At 38.7% G+C, this 20,341-nt stretch overlaps 1 protein-coding gene across 4 annotated transcripts in view; it reads right to left on the reverse strand.

The window, feature by feature from the left end:
* Positions 1-20,341, reverse strand: part of ITSN1 (intersectin 1) — a 189,631-nt gene that overhangs the window by 69,082 nt on the left and 100,208 nt on the right. For all 4 annotated transcript variants that reach the window (XM_074360306.1, XM_074360299.1, XM_074360269.1 and 1 more), the window contains exons 17-19: positions 12,472-12,599; positions 9,684-9,913; positions 8,263-8,384 (exon numbers count right to left, since the gene is read on the reverse strand). In XM_074360306.1, the coding sequence (XP_074216407.1) occupies positions 8,263-8,384; positions 9,684-9,913; positions 12,472-12,599 (480 nt within the window). The remainder of the gene's footprint in view (positions 1-8,262; positions 8,385-9,683; positions 9,914-12,471; positions 12,600-20,341) is intronic.

The following is a 20,341-nucleotide window of genomic DNA, read 5'->3' on the forward strand; positions in this document are numbered from 1 at the left end:
TTATTATTTAAACTGGAAAGCAAAGGGTGCAATCAGTATACATTTAGCACTCTAAAAATCTCTAATAACTAAGCAGTACTCATTCAGCATTAAGGACACAAAGATTAAAAAAAAAATAGCCTTAGATGGTTTCTGTAGGAAGCAAAGCTGACTACCATGTTCAGCTACTTAAAGGCTCCAAAGACATGATGAGAAAACTCGGGAAATGATTATTTAGAGCAATAAATTAGTGTTATTAAGGTCCTATAGTTTTCTTTTGTATCCATTTAACTTTAATATTCACAAAAGTGCACGAGACGATAGAAATCTGCGGTTTAAAAGTTTCACAGGAGTGTATTTTTAATGTTTGCATTTAATTTTAATTCTGACTCAAAAGGATGAGTCAAAATCACCAGAATGACCCTACTTATCTTTACAAATTACCTCACTATTTTATGAACAACAGGAGATCGATTTGGGGACAATTACAGTTACTATTAGAAAACTGTTTTCATTACAATAAGTCAAACAAGGTTCTGTCAGAGGCCTTATCCAACTTTTATCCCTTAGCATACTGCCAAGGAGGTGACACCCCCAACGCTTCCTTGGACATTAAGAGTGCTTTTTTGAAATCAGAGATGAGTAGATAGGGTCTTAAAAATGACTTTGGAAAATGTGGCAAAAATACAAGTTTTATGACCCATTCAAACATTCAGTAAAACAACAACCACCACAACAAAACTATGGAATGAAACATTTATATTCAGTGTAGAGTAATATGGTGTAATATTTGAATTAAAAATGCCTGGGGTAGAGGCGGAGGGAGGAGAATACAGGGCTTACTACTTAATTGCACACATTAGTTATAAAATATTCAGTACGTAGGAGAGCTTCCTTGTTGCTCCAACTTAGGGAACCCTGATTGTCAGGAGTAAAAGCAATTTCTAAAGCTGAGAATTCTCCAAAAAGGAGTTCCCTGAGAAAAAGTGCAACACCGCTCCCAAAGCTTCTATTTTTGGCTTTACTGTTCCGTTACTCCTGCTAACACCTGTATCCACTTGGGGGCCACCTCTCATTCAACCCCTCCCCACCAAAAAACACTGTTTTCTTCTTTCCTTTTTCTGGGCAACCCCACTGCTTCTCTAGATGAGGATTTAAGATGACATTTTTTTCCTCTTGGATCTTATTTTTTTGCTAAACTCAAACGGCTACTAGGTGCCTTTCCTTCCTCATGTATATTTATTGGTGATATGATGATGCACTTGAACTTCCGAGCTGCTCTGCATTGGAAATACTGCTGTTTCTACGCCAGGTTGTATCCGGGCCTCCCCAACTTCGCAGCAGGTTCAACAGTCAAGTTCCTGCCTCCTCCATGTGTCCCAGGACCAAAGGTGATGTCAGGCGGCAGTGAACAAGGAGCTTGAGCCAGACACACAATAACTTCACCTCAAGACTGCAAAGTAGAATGATCAAGAGTAGGACTCTGCAATTGGACTGCCTCAGTTTTAATAGCACTTCTGCAATTTATTAGCTGGCTGACTTTGGGTAAGTTTAATCTCTTTGTGCCTCAGTTTCTTCATCTATCAAATGGGCAATAATAATAGTACCTGATTTATTATGGTTATTGTGAGGAATGATAAGTATGTAGAACACTGCCTGGAGTATGAGATGGGCTTAATGACAGATTCTCTAAAGCCATCTCTCCTGATGTCCAGCTGACTCTGTATTGCAGTCCTCTTTTGTTCTGTTCTAAAAGCCTAGTCTCTATTTGACCCTCACTTTAGGTGACCAGAGATTTCTGGTTCTCTATGGGGAGTTCCCTGCTCTAGAAACCTGTCTAGTACCCCGGGCGCTGTGGGTTGGCCTTCTTATCTTCCTTTAAGGGCTGGAATGTGACCCCTGCTCACAGCCTGCCTGAAACTCCTACTGGTCCGTCCTAGTGGGCCTCCTGGAAGGTCAGCTGCTTTACTTAATTATGTCCTGTGACCTACTGCTAGCTGGTTAACCAGACTTTGGGTCGACATCTGCAACTGGATCTGAAGCCCTGAGGGAATGTTCCCTGGGCAGGTCCAGCCCACACCCTAGTTAAGCACACCGGCCTTGTCCCTGATATGACGGAGAACAGGCTTCACCGCCGCAAGGGGCTGGTGCATACTTCGGAAGGGGAGAGGGGGCCACCTCAGCCTCGTATCCCTGCAAACAAGAGTTTCTGCCACCCTTCAGGGCAACAGTGACATCCCTTCAGGGCAACAGTGACATCACTATTTCACTCTGAATCAAGGAAAATCACGGGTCAACGTGAACAAACGATAGTCTCAATTAGTTTGATTTATTTATAGGAATCTATTCATTTAAATTTTAAGATTCAGAGAATATAGTAAAAATTCATTCTTAATGTTCAATTAAATTAACCACTTAGGAAAAAGCACAGAGTCTCAGTATGAAAATGAGAAATGCTTCTTCCTGGATTTGAAAGACTTTACTCATAATGCCAATGGGGGTGGTGGGGGTGTGGGGGTGGGGGCAGGCAATATATGTGCTTGGCATGCATGAGGTCCTGGGTTCAATCCCCAGTACCTCCACTTAAATAATTAAATACATGCATAGCTAATCACCCCCTCCCCCAAAAATAAAATATTTTTTAAATGTCAATCCAATTGTATAAAACACTACACAAGATTAGGACAGAATAAGCAAAGTCAAGCACATACTTCTTTGTAATGTGGTTGCCTGTAATTTGGACTTATACATACAAAGGGTAAATTCACCTATTGGTAGCTGGAAGTCAGGGGGATTTTAATAATAATAGTGTTGGCCTTAATACAGTTTCGTTTAATCAGCCCCACTATAACACCTCAAAGCATTTGGGGGTCATTCTAGTGAAACGCCAAAGTAGGAAGCACAAACCCCAGATGTTGCTTACACGTTTGGGAACATGTTACAGATCCGGTCCACACAATGTTAGTGATCATGCACTGCCTACTGGAGGGCACCGATGCAACAGTCAAGTGCACACAGCAGCTACCAGGTTCAAGTACAAGTGGCCGAAACCCAATACTCTATCTCTTCTCTCAACATTTATATGCTTCGTGACTGCCATCTTCATCAGGCAGTACTGATATTTCTAAAGCCAGAAACTCTCTCTCCTCTTACAAACAGGACAAAGAGCAAACAGGTTCACACTGTACACTGACTTAGACCTGCTGGTGTGGCTGCCCAGGATGTGCTGGGGCGGGGCAGGGGGGCTGTGGGGAGCAGCACGGGTTTCATGCATTTGCCAGTTTGGAAATACGAGGTTTCCCCCTAACCACCTGGATGAGGACATTAAAATTGTTTTCTAAAGCTCTTATCTAGAGGTTAGCAAATTTCCCCTCTAACTTTCACAACCACTCAACTCTGCAGCTGTAGGCAGGATGTAAATGAACAAGTCTGAATGTGCTCCAATAAAACTTTATTACAAAACAAGCAGGAGCTGGATTTGGCCCACTGCCTCGGAATTATGTGTGTCCTGGTCCCTCAACACAGCAGTGATACTATGACCAACAGGCTTAGATGCTAAAGTTATGGAAATGTAAGAAAGGCAGGAAAGAAAAGGTATTGACTACATTAAAAAAGAAATCTTTATCAAGAGAAGAAAAGGAAAAAAGAATGAGTTTAAACTGTTAGAAGAGCATCACTCAATTAAGAGATAATTTTCTGAACGAACTGACTAGTTGATGGCTGACACCCACTAAAGAAGTCTCCATTTTTGGCTATTTCTAAGAAGAGGATATTTTCCAGAATGGTTTGGGGTTCGTCCTAACTGGGAAAAAAAGATTAGATCAGTGGTTCCCCCAAACTGACTCCCTGACAGAACCACCTGGAGAAGATTTTGAACCCTAAATACCAATTAAAAGTGCCCAGAGTCTCTGGGGGTGAGCCCCAGCTAGGTTATTTTTTTAAGCTCCCTGAGCAGGACTGATGCACTCAGGCCTCCACCATTTAGGACCTGCTGAGTTTGATGATGAGTCCATATTTTTAAGATAAACTTCAACAGAACAGTGAGTAGAGGTGTTCTAATTTCTTTTGCTATCCCAATACACTGTGGATGTCAAATCTGACTCATTCACCCTCCAGGTACTGGGACCTCCGGATCAGAAGGCAGGCCAGAGATTTTCAAAGTGTCTAAGCCTTAGCTGTCAAGGTCAAACTCAGTTAAGACACTTCCATTCAGAAGTCTTCCCTGAGCACATGAATTTACTCTGATTCCTCTCTTCTTCTAAATTCCTAGCAGAGTTAGTGAGCATTCATCGGGAACTTCATCACACATTGGCTTTTTCATGTGTTTCTCCCTATTTTTCAAACAAGATTTTAAGTATATGAATGGCAGACATGCTCATATATTTTTTTGTATCATCAACAACATTTAGAACAGGAATACATTTATATACATATATAAAGGACCATTTTAATTTTTGTTAATCATGAAAAAATATTTTTTGAGAAAACTGGGCTGATAATCAAGTTTCTTCAAAAGCAAAATGTTTTTTAAAGCCCCCTCCAGGACTGCCTACATTAAAACAGGAAACGTTGCTAGACCTAAAATCTAACACGTATTGCCAGCTATTTCTCAAAAAAATTTGAGAAATCTGAGAATCTGATGATTACTATCCCCACAAAGGTAAGTGAACTCCTGACTATTCAACTAAGAAAGATTGATAGGAATGTTCTAGTGCATAGTTTTCATGATCATGTTCCTTAACTGCAAACTTTATGAAATTTTAAAAATAGTTACTGTTACATGTCAATTTCCTTTTTTTTTTTTTTTTTTGCATCGATTGTTAACTTCACAAAGATAATACAGTTGAGAGCATTTGGGTGTCACGTTGCGTTCTGTGGTATAAAATGAAGGCACCACTGCTGTCCCTTCAGCAAGAGAATATGGTATGCCTAGACCCCTCCTTACATATTTGGGATGTCTGGGATAAAGTAAACACCATTCTGGGCCTGCACAGACATTCTGTTATAATTGTTGAACTTGGATTCATTTTTAGTGTTTTATTAAAAATTACAAATGTTGGTACATTTGTCAGAATGAATATAGAAGTACATAAAATTAAACATGAACCCCCTCTCTACCTCTACCCAGAGGTAACCACTGTTAATAGTCTGATGTCTGTATTTCCAGACTATATACATACAAACATTCACATATATACACGGTTTTTTATAACCAAATGCAATTATACTCTACATACTCCTGCTTTTTTACTGGAGAGTTTATTTGTACACGTAGATCTATGTAATTTTTAAAAGCATTTTCATTATATTTACTGTTTAGCTGTATCATCAATTATTTAAACCATTCCCTTACTGATGGATATTGGGCTGTTTGTTTTTTGCTTTTATCAACAATGCTGCAGGGAGACATCCATGCACACATTTATTTCTGCACGTGCCAGAAGCAGCCTAGATGAGGGAGAGTCACAGAATTCCTGGGTCAAGGGGAATGAGAATTTTAAATTTGAATAGGTATCACCAAACTGCCTTCCAAGTGGCTTAGCCAATTCATACAACCATGCTGACAATGTATATTACTATTCACTTCCCTGCACTCTTGACAAAGCTGGGTATTAGCAAACTTTTTAATCTACTCAGCTGAGAGATGAAAAGTGCTGTCTCATTTTTTAAAATATGCATTTTCCTGATCACCAATGAAAGCGGTATCCTTTTGTATATTTTTTAAATCATTTACTTTTCTTCATCTGTGAATGTCTCTTTATGTCCTCAGACAATGTTTTTAAGGTGTGGGTTTCTTTCATATTAACTTTTCAGAGTCTTTATGTAATATGGAGAGGGGCTCTTTATTTCTTATGTATTTTGCAGTCTACAAGATTTAATTTTTTAATATGGTCAAATCTGTCCATTTTGGTCATTTATGGCTTCTGGTTTTAACTCAGAAAGGCATTTCTTAGCCAGAAAATTATTCCAGTATTCTCCTTAAAAAAGAGAAAGAAAAGAAGAAGGAAAAGAAAAAGAAAAAAAAAACTTTTAAATAAGAATTTTAACTTTAACCTACTTGGAACTTACTTTTGTCCACAACCTGAGACACAGACTTGACCTAATAACTTGCCAACACAGAGCTTTTGAATTAGTCCTTACACGGAATCGAGCAAAGAGAAACCAGGTACACGAACTTTTACATCTGTTCTTCTTTTTTAATTTTAAGCACAACCTACCACACAAACTCAAAACGTATTTTCACTGCCACAACAACACCCAAAGATATGTGTACTTACACAGAATTAAAGCGATTTAAAAGAACAAAACATTTAATAAGATGCAGACTTCCTGACAGTCAGTGGCACTCACCCATTCCCCTTTAACCTCCACCAGGAAAGCGCAGGTTTGAAAGCAAGGCAAAATAAATGTTTAATGCAATGTTGTGTTCTCACAGTATATCTACATTCTATTCTCCGAGTGGAGCTGCTGCTTTACTAGCCAATTTGAGGAAAAGGACTCAAAAGCACTGTAACAAGACTATGTTTTCCCCCAAAATAGCAATATTTACTCATTAAAATATAGATCACCTGTAACATTTCCTCATGTAACACTTTGTAACCCTTCCTTATCTCAAGAAGAAAATGTTACTTTTCTACATCTTGCATTGCAACAAAGTACAGTTTCAAAAACATCAGGCTTTTTTTTCCCTTTTTTCTTTCTTTTTTTTTTCTTTTATTTTTTACAGTGCAAAAAAGCAACTTTGTAGTGAGGTCCTATCTGCTACAGCATTGTAACTTCATAATGTTTAGATTTCTGCTACTGCATTTTATTTAGCTAATTCACAGTTCATCTGCTTTACAAGGCAGCATGTCGAAAGACCAGGCAGGAGGAGTGAAGCAGCCTCTTCCATTAGGGAAGAGAAAACGGGGCAGAGGCTGAGAAACACGCCATTCACGTGCAGAGTGCTGTGCCCACACTTGAGAGAAACCAGCAGTTCTTTCTGTAAAGAATGAGAGGCTGGCACCCAGGCATTCAAAAACTGTTTGCTGAATGAAGACAAGGAGATTATTTGAAGTGGGTTTCATTATTGTCAAGGAGCTGTTGACTTTTAAAGATTCTGGACCATTGGCTGTGACTCCCTTATTTCCAGTCCATAAGAACTGGAGAAAAAGCTATCAGAAAGTAAGGGGAGAAGGGATTGAGTTCTCTTTAAGGACTAGACACTGTTCTTTCTATATATTTTTGCCCATGAAAGATCATATCCTCTACATACAGATACAATACAGAAATGCAAGGTGAATGCATGAGTAATGATAGTGAATGCACAACACTCTTTTATACTTCAGACGTGGGTTCCGAGTATGGGAAACGTGTTTGTCTCAATTCTCTTTCTCTCACTCTTTTTTTTTTTTTTTTTGTTGCTTTGGGGAGGGGTGCAGGGAGGCAATTAGGTTTACTTTTTTTCAATTTTTATTTTTTAATGGAGGTACTGGGGACTGAACCCAGGGCCTCGTGCATGCTAAGCACACACTACCACTGAGCTATACCCCTCAACCTTGTTTGTCTCAATTCTTAACTTTCATGGTTCTTTTACAACTCTGAACCATTCTTGTTAAAAAAAAAAAAAAAAAAAAGCCAACAGTAATGCAAAGGTTGACCACTTCTCTCATTCTTAAGTTAATAAGTTGGTTGAGGAACTGCTGTTTTCTTTTAGGAAATCATTTAGGTCACCCACCTTGCATTATTCTTCCTTAATTCTTACTATAGTTTTAGTTACAATCATAGGATTATATTTAATTATTACTGTAATTAAAGAAGCTGTGACAGCAAAATCCTAAACTCTTTCATCTGTTCATTTAGGGAGAAGGAAAGCAGATTAATTGTATTTAAATCCTAACTCTTCATATAATTCAAAGTTTACACAATTAAAGGGGGAAAAAAAAGACGGCTTGACGCAAGGATAAAAGTTATCATTGGCAACTATGAAAATGATGATCAAGTATTTTGCACTTAAAAAACTATTATTACCAGAGCTTTACAGACTTAAAAATATGCAAAGCTGTGTTAAGAACCCATTTTCTTCAACAACTCTATTTTAAAGTGATGTTAGGATACATTTTTCAATACCATTTTTCACTCTACTAGAAAAGGAAGAAGACTGAGGCTATTCTTCAAAACCCCAAATGCTAGATTATTAGATTTCACACTTGCCAACAATTTCACAGCTGTTAAATAAAGTACAGAAAGAGGACAGATGCTAATCATCAGCAGAAATCACATTTTCTCTGGAGTCTTTCTTACCATGACTATATCTCCTGGCTGGATCGTGATTTCGTCATGACTTCTGGACTCGAAGGGATACAGTGCTCGGTAATACACCACTTTTACATTCTCCTGTGCAGAAATTGTAAGTGGGGCTTTTTCTGTTTACAAGAAAAGGAGAAGGGAACAAAAACAAAACATTACGCGGAACACAAACGCATGACACAAGCCGAATGACTGACACCTCCTCCACTGCCTGTCTTAACATCTGAACTTTTCCTGTCTATTCAAGGAATTTCTGGAACACGCAGTGAAGATGGGTTTGGTTCTGAAACCAAAGGAGAGCCAAGTCTGATGTCAGCAACTCCAACCCATCAGAGAGACCATTAGTGGATTCTAAACAAAGGTCATCCCAGTGCTGAATGCAGTGAGGCTGTCTAAGGCCCCTGGTCTCCAGCTCCTGGCTTAGGCTCCAGCAGCGCACATCTGTAAAGCATCGAGGCCTCTCTCCCCACGCCCAGGGTGCCCAGTGCGATGCAGCAGTTCGAATGCGACCCAAACGTGAATCAGTCAACTCACATGGAAGGGGGCAAAGGAGCACAACTTTAACTTCCCACATTAAAAGACAAGCAAATACTGATGTAGGCCTTGCCTGCCTTTTCCCCTGGACTGCACTCAGCTTGAGGCAGGGAAGGTGTCAGCCTCCCTCACCCCCCATCCCTGCCCACTGGGCAAACAGGAAACAAATTAACATTTATCATTTGCCATACAAAGGAAAAGGCAATCACTTCCTTCAGCTGAGTATCATCTGCAAAGCTTTACAATACCCTTCAGTCACACAAGCATTTAAAAAATACATTCTAGTTTGCATCTGATCTAAAGGATAATATTTTCCAGCTGTTTCAAAGTCTTTCATTTATCATGATGTAAAGAGGCAACTTATGTTCAAAGAGCAAAAAAACAAAAAACAAAAAACAAAAAAACCAGTCTCACAAGGTAAAAGCAGTTGTGTGCAGTGCAGACTGGAGATGGTGAATGCCACGCCAGTGCAGGCAAGGGGAGAAGTGACACTTCCTGCTGCTGAAGTAGTTCAGAAATTCCCAGAGAACGTTAACAAACCGGAGAAGCAGCAGGTTCTGTTTTGCGGGAAAGGTTATGACCTCCATTTGGAACCCAGATGTATGAATGGGGCTTGGTAAATGAAAGAAGCTTTATGCCACTTTTGCCTGCAAAGGACCTCTGGATGCCAGTGTAATGGGGCCAAAGGCTGGCACGGTGGTAGAAGAACTAAGCAGATATCTAACGATGGTGCACTGAACAGCTGCACCATCCAAACAAAGACACTAACATTCTCATCTCTATTAATACAGCCAGGACGGAGCCTGATTAGACATGGACATTTCCCGAGAGGATCTGGGAGAAGAGGACTTATTTGCCAGAATCATTTTGGCCTCTCGTACCTGCGGTGGACCAGGGTGCTTGGACAGCGGGCTTAGCTGGTTCTGGATGTGGATGGAAGAGCCGACTCAGCTTGTCCTGCATTTCCTGTTTGCCCTTTTCCTCACTGTCCTTCTTTTTGACACTCTCTTCCCTTTTGAGTTTTTCCTCCTCGTGGGGTTTTCTCGGCCGCGGATGCTCATCATCTTGTTGAACGTGCTCAAGCCACTGTTGGTCCCTTTCCTGAGCTCGTCTGTCAACAAAATGCCTGATTACAGCAAGGAAGCAACTCCAAGTCAACACTGCCGCTGCCTCTTTTCACAAGAAGCTCCGTCTAAGTCAATGGGATGCTAAACATCAAGGCATCTTGTTCTTCAGATGGAGGGGTCTGAATCAGGGAAACAGAGGCTCTCGGGGGGCTCCCCTTCCCAGTGAGATGAAATCACATGATTTAGACAACACAGTAAGCCAATTTCTGATGTATCTTCCACAGCGATAGAAAAAGAACAAAAAGACTTCTCAATTTTAAAGCTGGTAAATAACTGCCAAGAAAAATGAAAGCCAAAAAACACACAGGAACGTAACTTCCACGAAAAGAAAGAACACCCAACACTGCAAATGAAATACTGCTTAAAAAAGTCCCTGAATAATTAGACCATTGAGGGGACATGCCACATTTACACGCACACACGGGGCTCTCCACAACTGACATGGAAAAGCAAACGGTTATTCTGAACACTTGAGGTAGTGAGCGTCTCTCACTAAGCAATAGTTTCTATATATTCTACTGAACCTGATTACTTTGTGTTTGTGCTTCAAAGTAGCTGACATCAAGAGAGAAACTGTGATTAAACCCAGGACTTGAAAAGTATGGTGACCTCAGCCTGAAATCCATAGGAGAAGACTGGAAATGATTCTTCTCTCATTCTATAGTATTTTATAAAATCAGACAACACCTTAAATGAAACTCATGTGCAAAAATAAATGATATTGTGTTAATAATAACTAGTCCTCCAGGTTTGCTGGCTACGAAGTTAACCCTCACACCAGGAAGATAGGTCCTGTCGTCAGCCGCTTTCTACAGATGACGACAATGAGGCCAAGGTGGTAAGTGACTTGCCCAAGGTCACACAGCCACATTGGCCCGGGGTTCAATCCAGACAGCTTGGTTCTAAAGTCCACACCCTGAATCGCTAGCCTGTGACATGGCCAATGCACAAAGGTCATCTCCCGGAATCAGAAAACAGCCGAGGGCACGTAATATAAACAAATAAAACTTCTACTCTCCATTTTAAAAACACTATGTTTACTCTGTATAAACATGAAAATGTCCTGCAGTGGAATCCTTCGTAATTTAAATCTTAAGCATTTTATTTATAATTTTTAAAACATCTTTTAAGAAAGCAATGGAAAACATTTTTTTGGAGGGATAGGGATGTTAATTGTTACTCATAACAACAACAGAAAAAACACAATAAAATTTGCTTAACATATTCTACTAATAAAGGTCACTACTTAAAAGGAATATACGTATGTATATGCATGACTGGGACACTGTGCTGCACACCGGAAACTGACACGTTGTAACTGATGGTACTTCAATCAATCAATCAATCAATCAATCAATCAATCAATAAATAGTCACCACTTATAAAAGCATATAACCACGTAATTTCTGAAGTTAAATTTTGGGTACTATTTATCATATAATTATAAGCAGAAAATTTAAACTTTCTGTATTATGAGACTGTGTGTTTATTTGTACTCTGCAGGAATGTGAAAGTTCGGCACAGTATATTGTAAATAGTAAATTAGGAAGATAAGAAAAGGATGGAGTTAGAGTTAATCAATACAGCCAAGGAATTAATCCTTGGGCATAATCCTACCTCCAAGAAAACCATAAAATAGTTCTGTAAATTGGTTTGAGACCTGACCTACTTACCCAAAGGCAAGAAAAAAACCCCAAACACCAGACATAGAATGCTACATGGACCCATAAGCCAAAAGCACACCACCCTGGGCAGTTACACTGAGCTTTGCCCACTAAAGACAATGACTTTCCTAAAGCATCTCTTTCTTCATCTTCTCAGTCTAATTTCAATAACCAAATTATATAATTTATACTATATCGGGATATTTGGTCATTTTTGTTTCTTGGGAGCCTAAAATCAGCTTGAAGTTTAAAAAACAAATATCCAATAACAAAATCAGACACACCAAAAGTTAAATAAGTTTCTACAATTGACTACCGAAAGCTACAAGTAAAAATAAAAGACAACAAACACAAATACTCAAACAAAAAGAAACAAAAATGTGTCTGTGTCCTAAACAGCAACAGCAACAGCAAAAGCAAATTCCCTCCTTTTGAACTTGTTTAATCTGTAGTTGAAAAAAAGAAGAAAGAAGATGGTGTGACACACTGTCAGTCCCAGTGGAGAAACCCTGTGTGGCCAGTGAGCTCAGGGACTTTGATTTCAAACCCAGTACTCTGACCGCCACTGTTATTAAAAGGCTGTGAACTGGAAACGCATCTTGGTCATTGGCATGCAAATGAGCATACCAAGTGTCCCAATTTCCTTGTATAATTCCATTTATCTACATCGTCAGAGCCTGAGAGAGCTCTGGGAACTAACCAAAACCTTCAGGGGGTACTTCTATATGCGAAGATTTACATATACATGTGTTCGTGCTTATGCACACATTGAAGACAAGGCTCTTTCTGGTGTGGTCAGTACTTGGAGAAGCCCGGCACAGAATAGTAAATACTCAAAGTTCCTTCCAGATGGTCCACAATCCACTGAAAAGACTCACCTTTGGGCTTCTTCTTTTTGTTTTTCTAATTCTAGGATCTTTCGTTCTTGTTCTTTCTGTTTCAGTCGTTCAGCTTCTATGGACTTCTGTTTCTGGAGTTGCTGCTTATTATGGATTTCCCTTAATTCCTACAAATAGTCAAGACACAGTTCATGTAACACCACCAGCTGACAGACATTTCCACTGTGGAGAAGCCCAGACACTTAGGAGATAAAGCTTCAGGAGGTCTGGAAAACATGATCTGGGAAAACAGAAATCACTCTACATTTTGACATGACTGATCTCTGAAAGTTGTTCTAGATCGTATTTTAGTTGAGTCACAACACACTGCACCTTGTCTAGAAGAAGTTTGCTAATGACAAGTATTAGAGAAACCACACAACTCAAGACTCAGCAATAATAATGGAACTTGATCAGTTTTAAGACATGGTGGTGATCACGAATGCAACCTTAAGGTTCTTTCAATAACGAATCAACACTCAGCCTCCACTGGCTTTAAAGATAAACCCACTTCTTCACAGACTCCCTCCATCTAACCATTACAACCTCACGTTCTTCTTGTGACATGCTGCCTTAGAACAAAAGAACGTCCCTTTGCCCCACAACCTTGAGTCTCCTGCACACCCCTTTGGGTCTATTTTTCTTCAAATCAGACCTCTTTTGGTGCATCTCTTCTTACTAAAACCATGTGTGAAACTGTCAGCTGCCCCAAACTAAACCAGCAGTCAGACTGAAAGTCTAAGCTATAATTTGATCACCACTTTGGATCCGATTTCCTTATTTGACACTAGCATAGGAATAAGTAATTTCCTTAACAGGTTACTGAAAATAAAGTGTGTTTTATGATATTTAAAGTATTGAAGTCAGAAGATGAAACACCCAGAAGTCTGAAGAACAAAGAAATACCTGTTGGGGGAGTGGGAGAACCCCTTGATTCCATAGGAATCAAATGTTCACTAACAGATCCAGTCACCAAACCTCCTCTTACTTGCGTCAACAATACATCAGATGAGTCAAAGTGACCAGTAGAAACAAGAGAGAATTTCCAGTTGACTTCTTGGTCTGGCTAACTAGGGGGGCAGTCCAGGGGTCTATATGGTGAGGTTTAAGAACTAAGGCCTGCCCTGTCTTCTCTAGTCTTGCTCATTGGTAAGTCTGGACAGGTAGGTTTCTTCCTGCCTTATTCCTACCTTTAGATTCCATCTGGAGATTGGACATCAAAGATAGGCTGTCAGTAGAAGATAAGTGTTAAAATGCACTTATTCCCGGAGAAAAGCCCTAAGAGTGGTGCCAACCATTTCCTACTAGTTAGATTGTTCTTAAGATAAAGTCAGAAGGCATGTACAAGTGAAACTGAGAGGTCCTAAAAACTAAAAGGGATCAACATGATATGAGAAGAAAGTTTACCTGGAGATCTGGAGGTTAGGGGGAGCAGGGGCAGAGAGAGGTGGGAGGGCTGGAGGGAAGGAGGCACTTGAGATGGAGAAGGAAGGGGCTTCAGTGGAGAGCCCAGCAGGTGAGCCTGGGCATATTCAGGCAGGATGCAGCAGGAAGAGGCACAGCTTTGGTAAGGCACAAATTGGTGGCCTATTCCCTATGGCCACAGCCATGGGGCGTGTGACTTCCAAATTATGAAGGGGACCTGGGACAAGTTTAGCTACAGAGGGGCATGAAAGGCCAAGAATGGAGACTGGTCATAAGTAATAATAAGTAATGATGAAGCCTTGCTCTGTTTAAAGTTCCAGCTAAGAGAAAACCAACACCAGGTAAAAAGAACTCTACTTTTCATTCTTTCTCCCTGACATACCACAGGATCTAAAACGTTAATGCGCTAACAGGATTGCTTTTCACAGTAATTTGGAATCAAGCATAAATAGTAATCTCTGAAAACATGAATGAAAAAACTGGTTCATATTTAAGATTTGATATTTCAAAGACACAGGGAAAACATGGGTTAATTCCTATTAGAGTAATCTGCTCTCTTGGTTCAAGTTAATAACTCTATACGCAAAGGAAAACAGCAGTGGAGTGCTGCTAAATGAACTCTAAAGGTCCTAGGAGGGGCAACCAAAAGTCAGTCCCCGCACAGACTGGGATGGTTCACTCTACCATTGGCCCAATGGCTGAGATCCTGCAAAAGGAAGGGTCAGAAGAGATGAAAGGTTGACTTTTTTTCCCCCTATTTTCGAATTTCATCTTCAATTGCATAAAATTCTCAAATTAGTTCAGAAAAACAATTCATAGTAACAGAATATAAGTAAAAGGCACTGAACTGTGAACAAAGATACGAGGATTCTAATCTCAGGTCCCTGATTATGGGCCAGTAGCTGAATCAGAGTAGATGATCTATAGGGTTTTGTTTTGTTTTGTTTTGTTTTGTTTAAGCTTTAAGATCTGTTAAATTCTTAGACACAGTTCATCACCATGAAAATTTATTCTTTATCTCAGTGCCCTTTTTATTTAGGATTTTATTCTTATTGCATAAACCAAAAAGGCATAACCAGTAAGCAGAATAATTCTGAGCTGCAATTAAGTACAAAAGAGCAGGAAATGACAGAGGAGGAATAACATTTTAGCATGATATTCAGAAACCTGATTATATATTAAAAAAGGAAAGTTCTTAGTGGGAGGGTATAGCTCAGTGGTAGAGTACATGCTTAGCATGCACGAGGTCACGGGTTCAATTCCCAGTACCTCTATTTAAATAAAAAAAATAACAAATAAATAAGTAAACCTAATTATCCCCCTACAAAAAGAAAAGTTCTTACTTCATCTAAGAAAACTGCATCTATAGGCAGAGTGATATTCAAAATACTTAACAACATGTACTTACTGCACAAGCACTGGCCAATTAGAATGGATTCCAGCCATGGTGTACCAATGAAGGTTTTTCATTTTACTGGCAAATTACACTGCACATTTCCTTTCTATACTGAGCTCCAGTAAGTGGATATTAATTTATAGATCAATAATTACCAGATACGGCAGAGGGAGGTATAGCTCAAGTGGAGGAGTGCAAGCTTAGCGTGCACGAGGTCCTGAGTTCAATCCCTAGTACCTCCTCTAAATATAAATAAATAAACCTAATTACCTCCCCCCGCCACAAAAAAAAACCTAAATAAATAAGTGATTCTTCAAAAAAAATTTTTTTAAATAAAGAAAATTAAAAAAAAAAAAATTGCCAGATACAAAGTCAAGACACATGGAAATAAAACCATAACATATGAGGAGGCACTATAAAATGAAAAGCAGTAAGAAGTGAATTGAAAGAATGTATGGGGGAATAAAATCATGTTAATGAGTCAGTTTTAAAATAATTTTTAAATGCATCAAATACATGAAGGAAGACACTCAAAAATTTTTATGGCACATTTTGGGGGGGGGGCAGTGTAAGAGAATTAGAAGCTAAGCTGAACCTATCTTTGGAATTGGCTGAATAAGTTGCAACTTCAAGTACCTCCAAGGAAACAGAGCTTGCAGGAGCCACAGAGTAACAGATGTCAAATGAGGTAACAGAAGGCTCTGACATCTTATGATCCAGATTTGAAGGCAGCAAAAGTTTCCCTGTCATTTCCTTCATCCAAGTCAAATACTGCAGAGATACACAGTCAAGGGTAAGGAAATCAAGAGGCTATGAACAGGTACTTCCTCCCTTTTCTCGGACTTGGGAGTTTAAGACGGCATGAAGCAACATAACAGAAAAGGTATGATTCTGAACTTGATTACCTTTTTTTAAAACGCTGAACTTCTGAGAAGGCAATCCGAGAATGAAGGAATATGTACTAAAAACTAGCTAACAGCTCGCCTTCCCATGCAAGACGAGGGTGGTGGACCGCCAGGCCCCTTCACATGGAGCCCAGGGCGGCCATGTTCCTTCCCGCCTTTTCAACACTGTTTAAGAAACTCAAGTATCAATACAGTTATTGAAAAGTTGCTTTTAAATATTTTTCAGGTGACAAATAAATCTGGTGTCATTAAATTCTTTCTTTATTTATTCAGAAATGAGAGAACTATTGGGAGAAGTAGCTAAGAAAAATATCTACGCTCCCGGAGATCAGCCTGATTTAAGTGACTGTGCAAATTCTGTTAAATCTCGTCACAGTTATTTCTCCATTATAACTAAGTTAAAAATAGAACAAATATGAAACTACTATGAATCAAAACGTAAAATCTCACTTGTGGCTATTCCTAAAATTAACTGACTTTTTTCTAAAATTAGTAACTCTACAATTGCATATTTATTCATGGGCTGCATACTTATCAAGCAATACTTATTGATTATACAACTTTGATGACTTTTCTTCTGAGTTCTATTCAAGGGTATGATATGCTTTACATTAGGTCTAGTGGACAATAGCTTAATATTATCTCCTAGTGAAGTACAGTAACTTATATAATAAGAAATAATTAAGCATTCATTCATGAAGTTTTAGCTACACACAAATACATGGGAAAAATAAAATTTCTACAAAATGTGTACTATATATAAGTTATAATAAGGTTTTTTTCACCAATAATATCTGTAGAATTCTTAGAGCAAAGTTTCTTATCCAGGGTCTATGAATCAGCTTTGGCTCTGTGAACACTATGAAATTACATGCAAACTAGGGTGTATGGGTATTTTTCTTGCTAAGTAAGCTCATAGCTTTTATTTGATTCTCAAAGGGGGGGTGGGAGCAAACATAGATTATAAACCACAATAAGAAAATGATTTGCAACTAAGTATTCTGTCTTGTATTAGTTAAAAGACAATCAGCTTGCTTTTTAACCTCTTTCCTTCAACCAAGAGGGAAAAGTCATTTATTTTCCCCAAAGAATTAAGATATTTGCACCATTAAACATCTCTGGACATCCTGTGGCACGTGGCCAAAGCATTTCAAAAGCAATATGCTTGACAAATTGAATCCTCAAGAAGATCCAATTTTTTGCCCTGAGAAATATGGCTCACTTTCAAGTTTCTAAAGACAGTTGTTCTATTGCTATGCAAGTGGCACAGAATCACTTGATTAAAAAACTCTGTTTCTCCTTCAGTTGGTCTTAGAAACACTCAAAAGTGAATATATTATGTGAAATGATATTTCTTGGAACATAAGGAAGTATCCACCAAACAATACATACGGAATTCCTTTTAAACATTACGTTGCATAAAGGCTTGTGAAGAGAGAAAAAAATTAACTAGCAATAGAAGGCCTATGGAAGGCGAGCAGTTCGTGGACATACATTGCTAATTTGGTCATTTAACTTTTTTGAAAGATTACTCTGCTTCTGGTTTTTGCCTCAGGCTATCTCTTGGAAAAGAAAGATAAAACCAAGCATACCTTGATTAATTACTGGAAATTCCTGAATTCAACACTATACATCAAAAGAAAATCGTGTAGGACACACCCTTTATATTTAAAACAATCTTGGTACTGTTAATATTAAATTGACCTCAAAGGACATTGATCTATGTATCAGCAACAGAAATTTCAAGTGTTTGTTTTGTCTAAACCTAATACTTGCACAAAGTCAAAAGCAGAAGTGCTTTTATTTTATTTATTTTTATTTCCTCCCACACTCCACCCAAGACACTCAGCTGGAGCCTTCCTGGCTTCCACAAAAAACCTCAATGAACGCCAAGAATCTGGAAGCCTCCAGACCCTCCCTGTCCCTGGGAGGCAGCTTGATAAACGAAGAAGGTTCATTGGCTGGTGCTTCTCCAACCCTCTGTTTATCTGTAAGACTTGGGAAGTAGTACCTGTCCTATCTATGGCAAAGGGAAGGTGTTATCAAAAGCAAACAGCTGAATCCATATGGAAGTACCTTGTAAATGTCAATGTCTTGCCTTCCGTACAAATGTTGAGGGAGGGGGGAATTGCAGATTTCACAGCTGAGCATGCTTTCTTTCATATTTAAAAAAATTAAAAAAACTTTATTTTTCACCCAAGGATATTACATAGGATACAATATGAGAATTTTTTAAAGGACTGTTGAGTCTTAAAATACAGTAACTTATCCCAATTAAGTGGTTGTAAAACAAATGGAAAGCTATTAAAGAAAGCCAATCAACAAACCCCATGAAGACAGGGGAACATGTACCTGTGTGGAAAAATCTGAAAAATAACTATTCAAAACAGAAATTTTACCCAAATCAAGGTAAGTCAATATTCCATTTATCACAAATTACAAAATGTATTTGTTCTTGATGCATGAAAAGTGGGAGGAGTATAAAAAATACATTGATTGGTTATTTAAATTCCGGGAAGGGATATACTAATGTTTAAAAACATGCTTAAATATTACTTTTAAATCTGAAGTCAATATTCAACCAAACAGTAAATCCAATCCCCCAGGGCACAGGCGAGTAGTCGATGTATCCTAAGTGCTATGGGAGAGCCGGAGACGAATGAGCTGGGATGTGAGTGTGCACGCACGCCTGGTGTGTGTGTGTGTCTGTGAAGGGGTGAGGCGACAGGTGGACAGAAAGGGGGAGCAGAGCTGGAAAACCCTGTCTTCTCTGCAACAGGGTCTGCTAACTAAGAATCTTCTCCCATGTCTCCCAAGAGGCTTTGCTAGATACCCTTATGTTACCAGAAAGACAAAACTGACTCCTGAAAATCCGAATTTTCCCCAAATGTCTCAGCTTTATTTATGAAGCAATATCCCATTGTTTCAAATGTGTCATTCTAAAGAATAAAACTTCAAGGGGTTTGGCTGAAAAAAGAGAATAAAAAAAGACAACTTTAAGGGGGAGGGTATAGCTCAAGCAGTAGAGTTCATGCTTAGCATGCACGAGGGCCTGAGTTCAATCCCCAGCACAACCATTTAAAAAAAAAAACAAAACCAACTTTTTTTTTCAAAAGACTGGGTTCTGCTTTTTTCCCTCCCCCAATCACCTTTTGTTAAGTATTTTTTTATACCTCAAAAGAAAGCCCCACACTGATACTAAAAAACCCAGGCAACCAACCAATCTATTGGTATGGCATAGAATCTAATACAATAATATCTGTTAATTACTTTGAGTCTTGGGAGTTTTCTAATTATTTTTTCATATTTAAGGAATCTACGTAGTTTCCACAATCACAGGTACATTGAATGAGAGAGCATTACTTCTGTAAAGAAGAGGTCTTTTCAAAAGGATCACACAGGTAAAAAATTAAATTTAATCTTGAACAAAAAAAGACAGTAAATCATGAAACAGCCAAACATTCTACCAATAAGAGAAAGCAACGCTGTTATTTGAATTCACACTGATTTCTCTTCCTGTCTTTGCAGTTCCTCTTTCTGGATCTTTTTCTTTCCTTCCTCGTTTCCCTTCGCATGCATTTTTTTTTCCTGACTTCTCATTCTGTTCTGCAGTTCCTTCTCCAGCTCTTTTCTTTGCTCCCCTGGTTGCTAAACATTTTGCCTTTCACTGCCTTCATAATGAATGAGCCTGCCATGAAAGCAAGTTTCTGAAACCAAGAGCATAAAAGCCTTAGTTAAGCCAAGAATCTTATTTACTATAACTGGCATTCTCATTTCAACAATTCAGTTCCTAGGAGCAATTTTTAGGACAGGTATCATTACGGGCAGAATTTATATTTCTAATATCCTCTTGTGTCTAATTTAACAAGTCATTTATTTCCCAAGTATGTTAAGGAATACAATTCTTAATTTCGAATTAGTCTTAAATAGTGGCATTTTTCTAAGAAATAAAGTACTATTCACTTTTGGAATAGTAATGCTGACTATACTATCTGATGATGGAAATATGCGTATCAACCCAAATAATGACTAAGTGTTGTCTTTCAAATTATGCAGCCACATGGCAAATTCAATGATCTAAAATACGCTTGTTATAAAGACTACAGTATATAGTACCTTATCCAGATTGTAGTTCAGTGCTTCC

Source organism: Camelus bactrianus, chromosome 1 (assembly GCF_048773025.1).
Source record: "Camelus bactrianus isolate YW-2024 breed Bactrian camel chromosome 1, ASM4877302v1, whole genome shotgun sequence".
Classification (NCBI taxonomy): Eukaryota; Metazoa; Chordata; class Mammalia; order Artiodactyla; family Camelidae; genus Camelus; species Camelus bactrianus.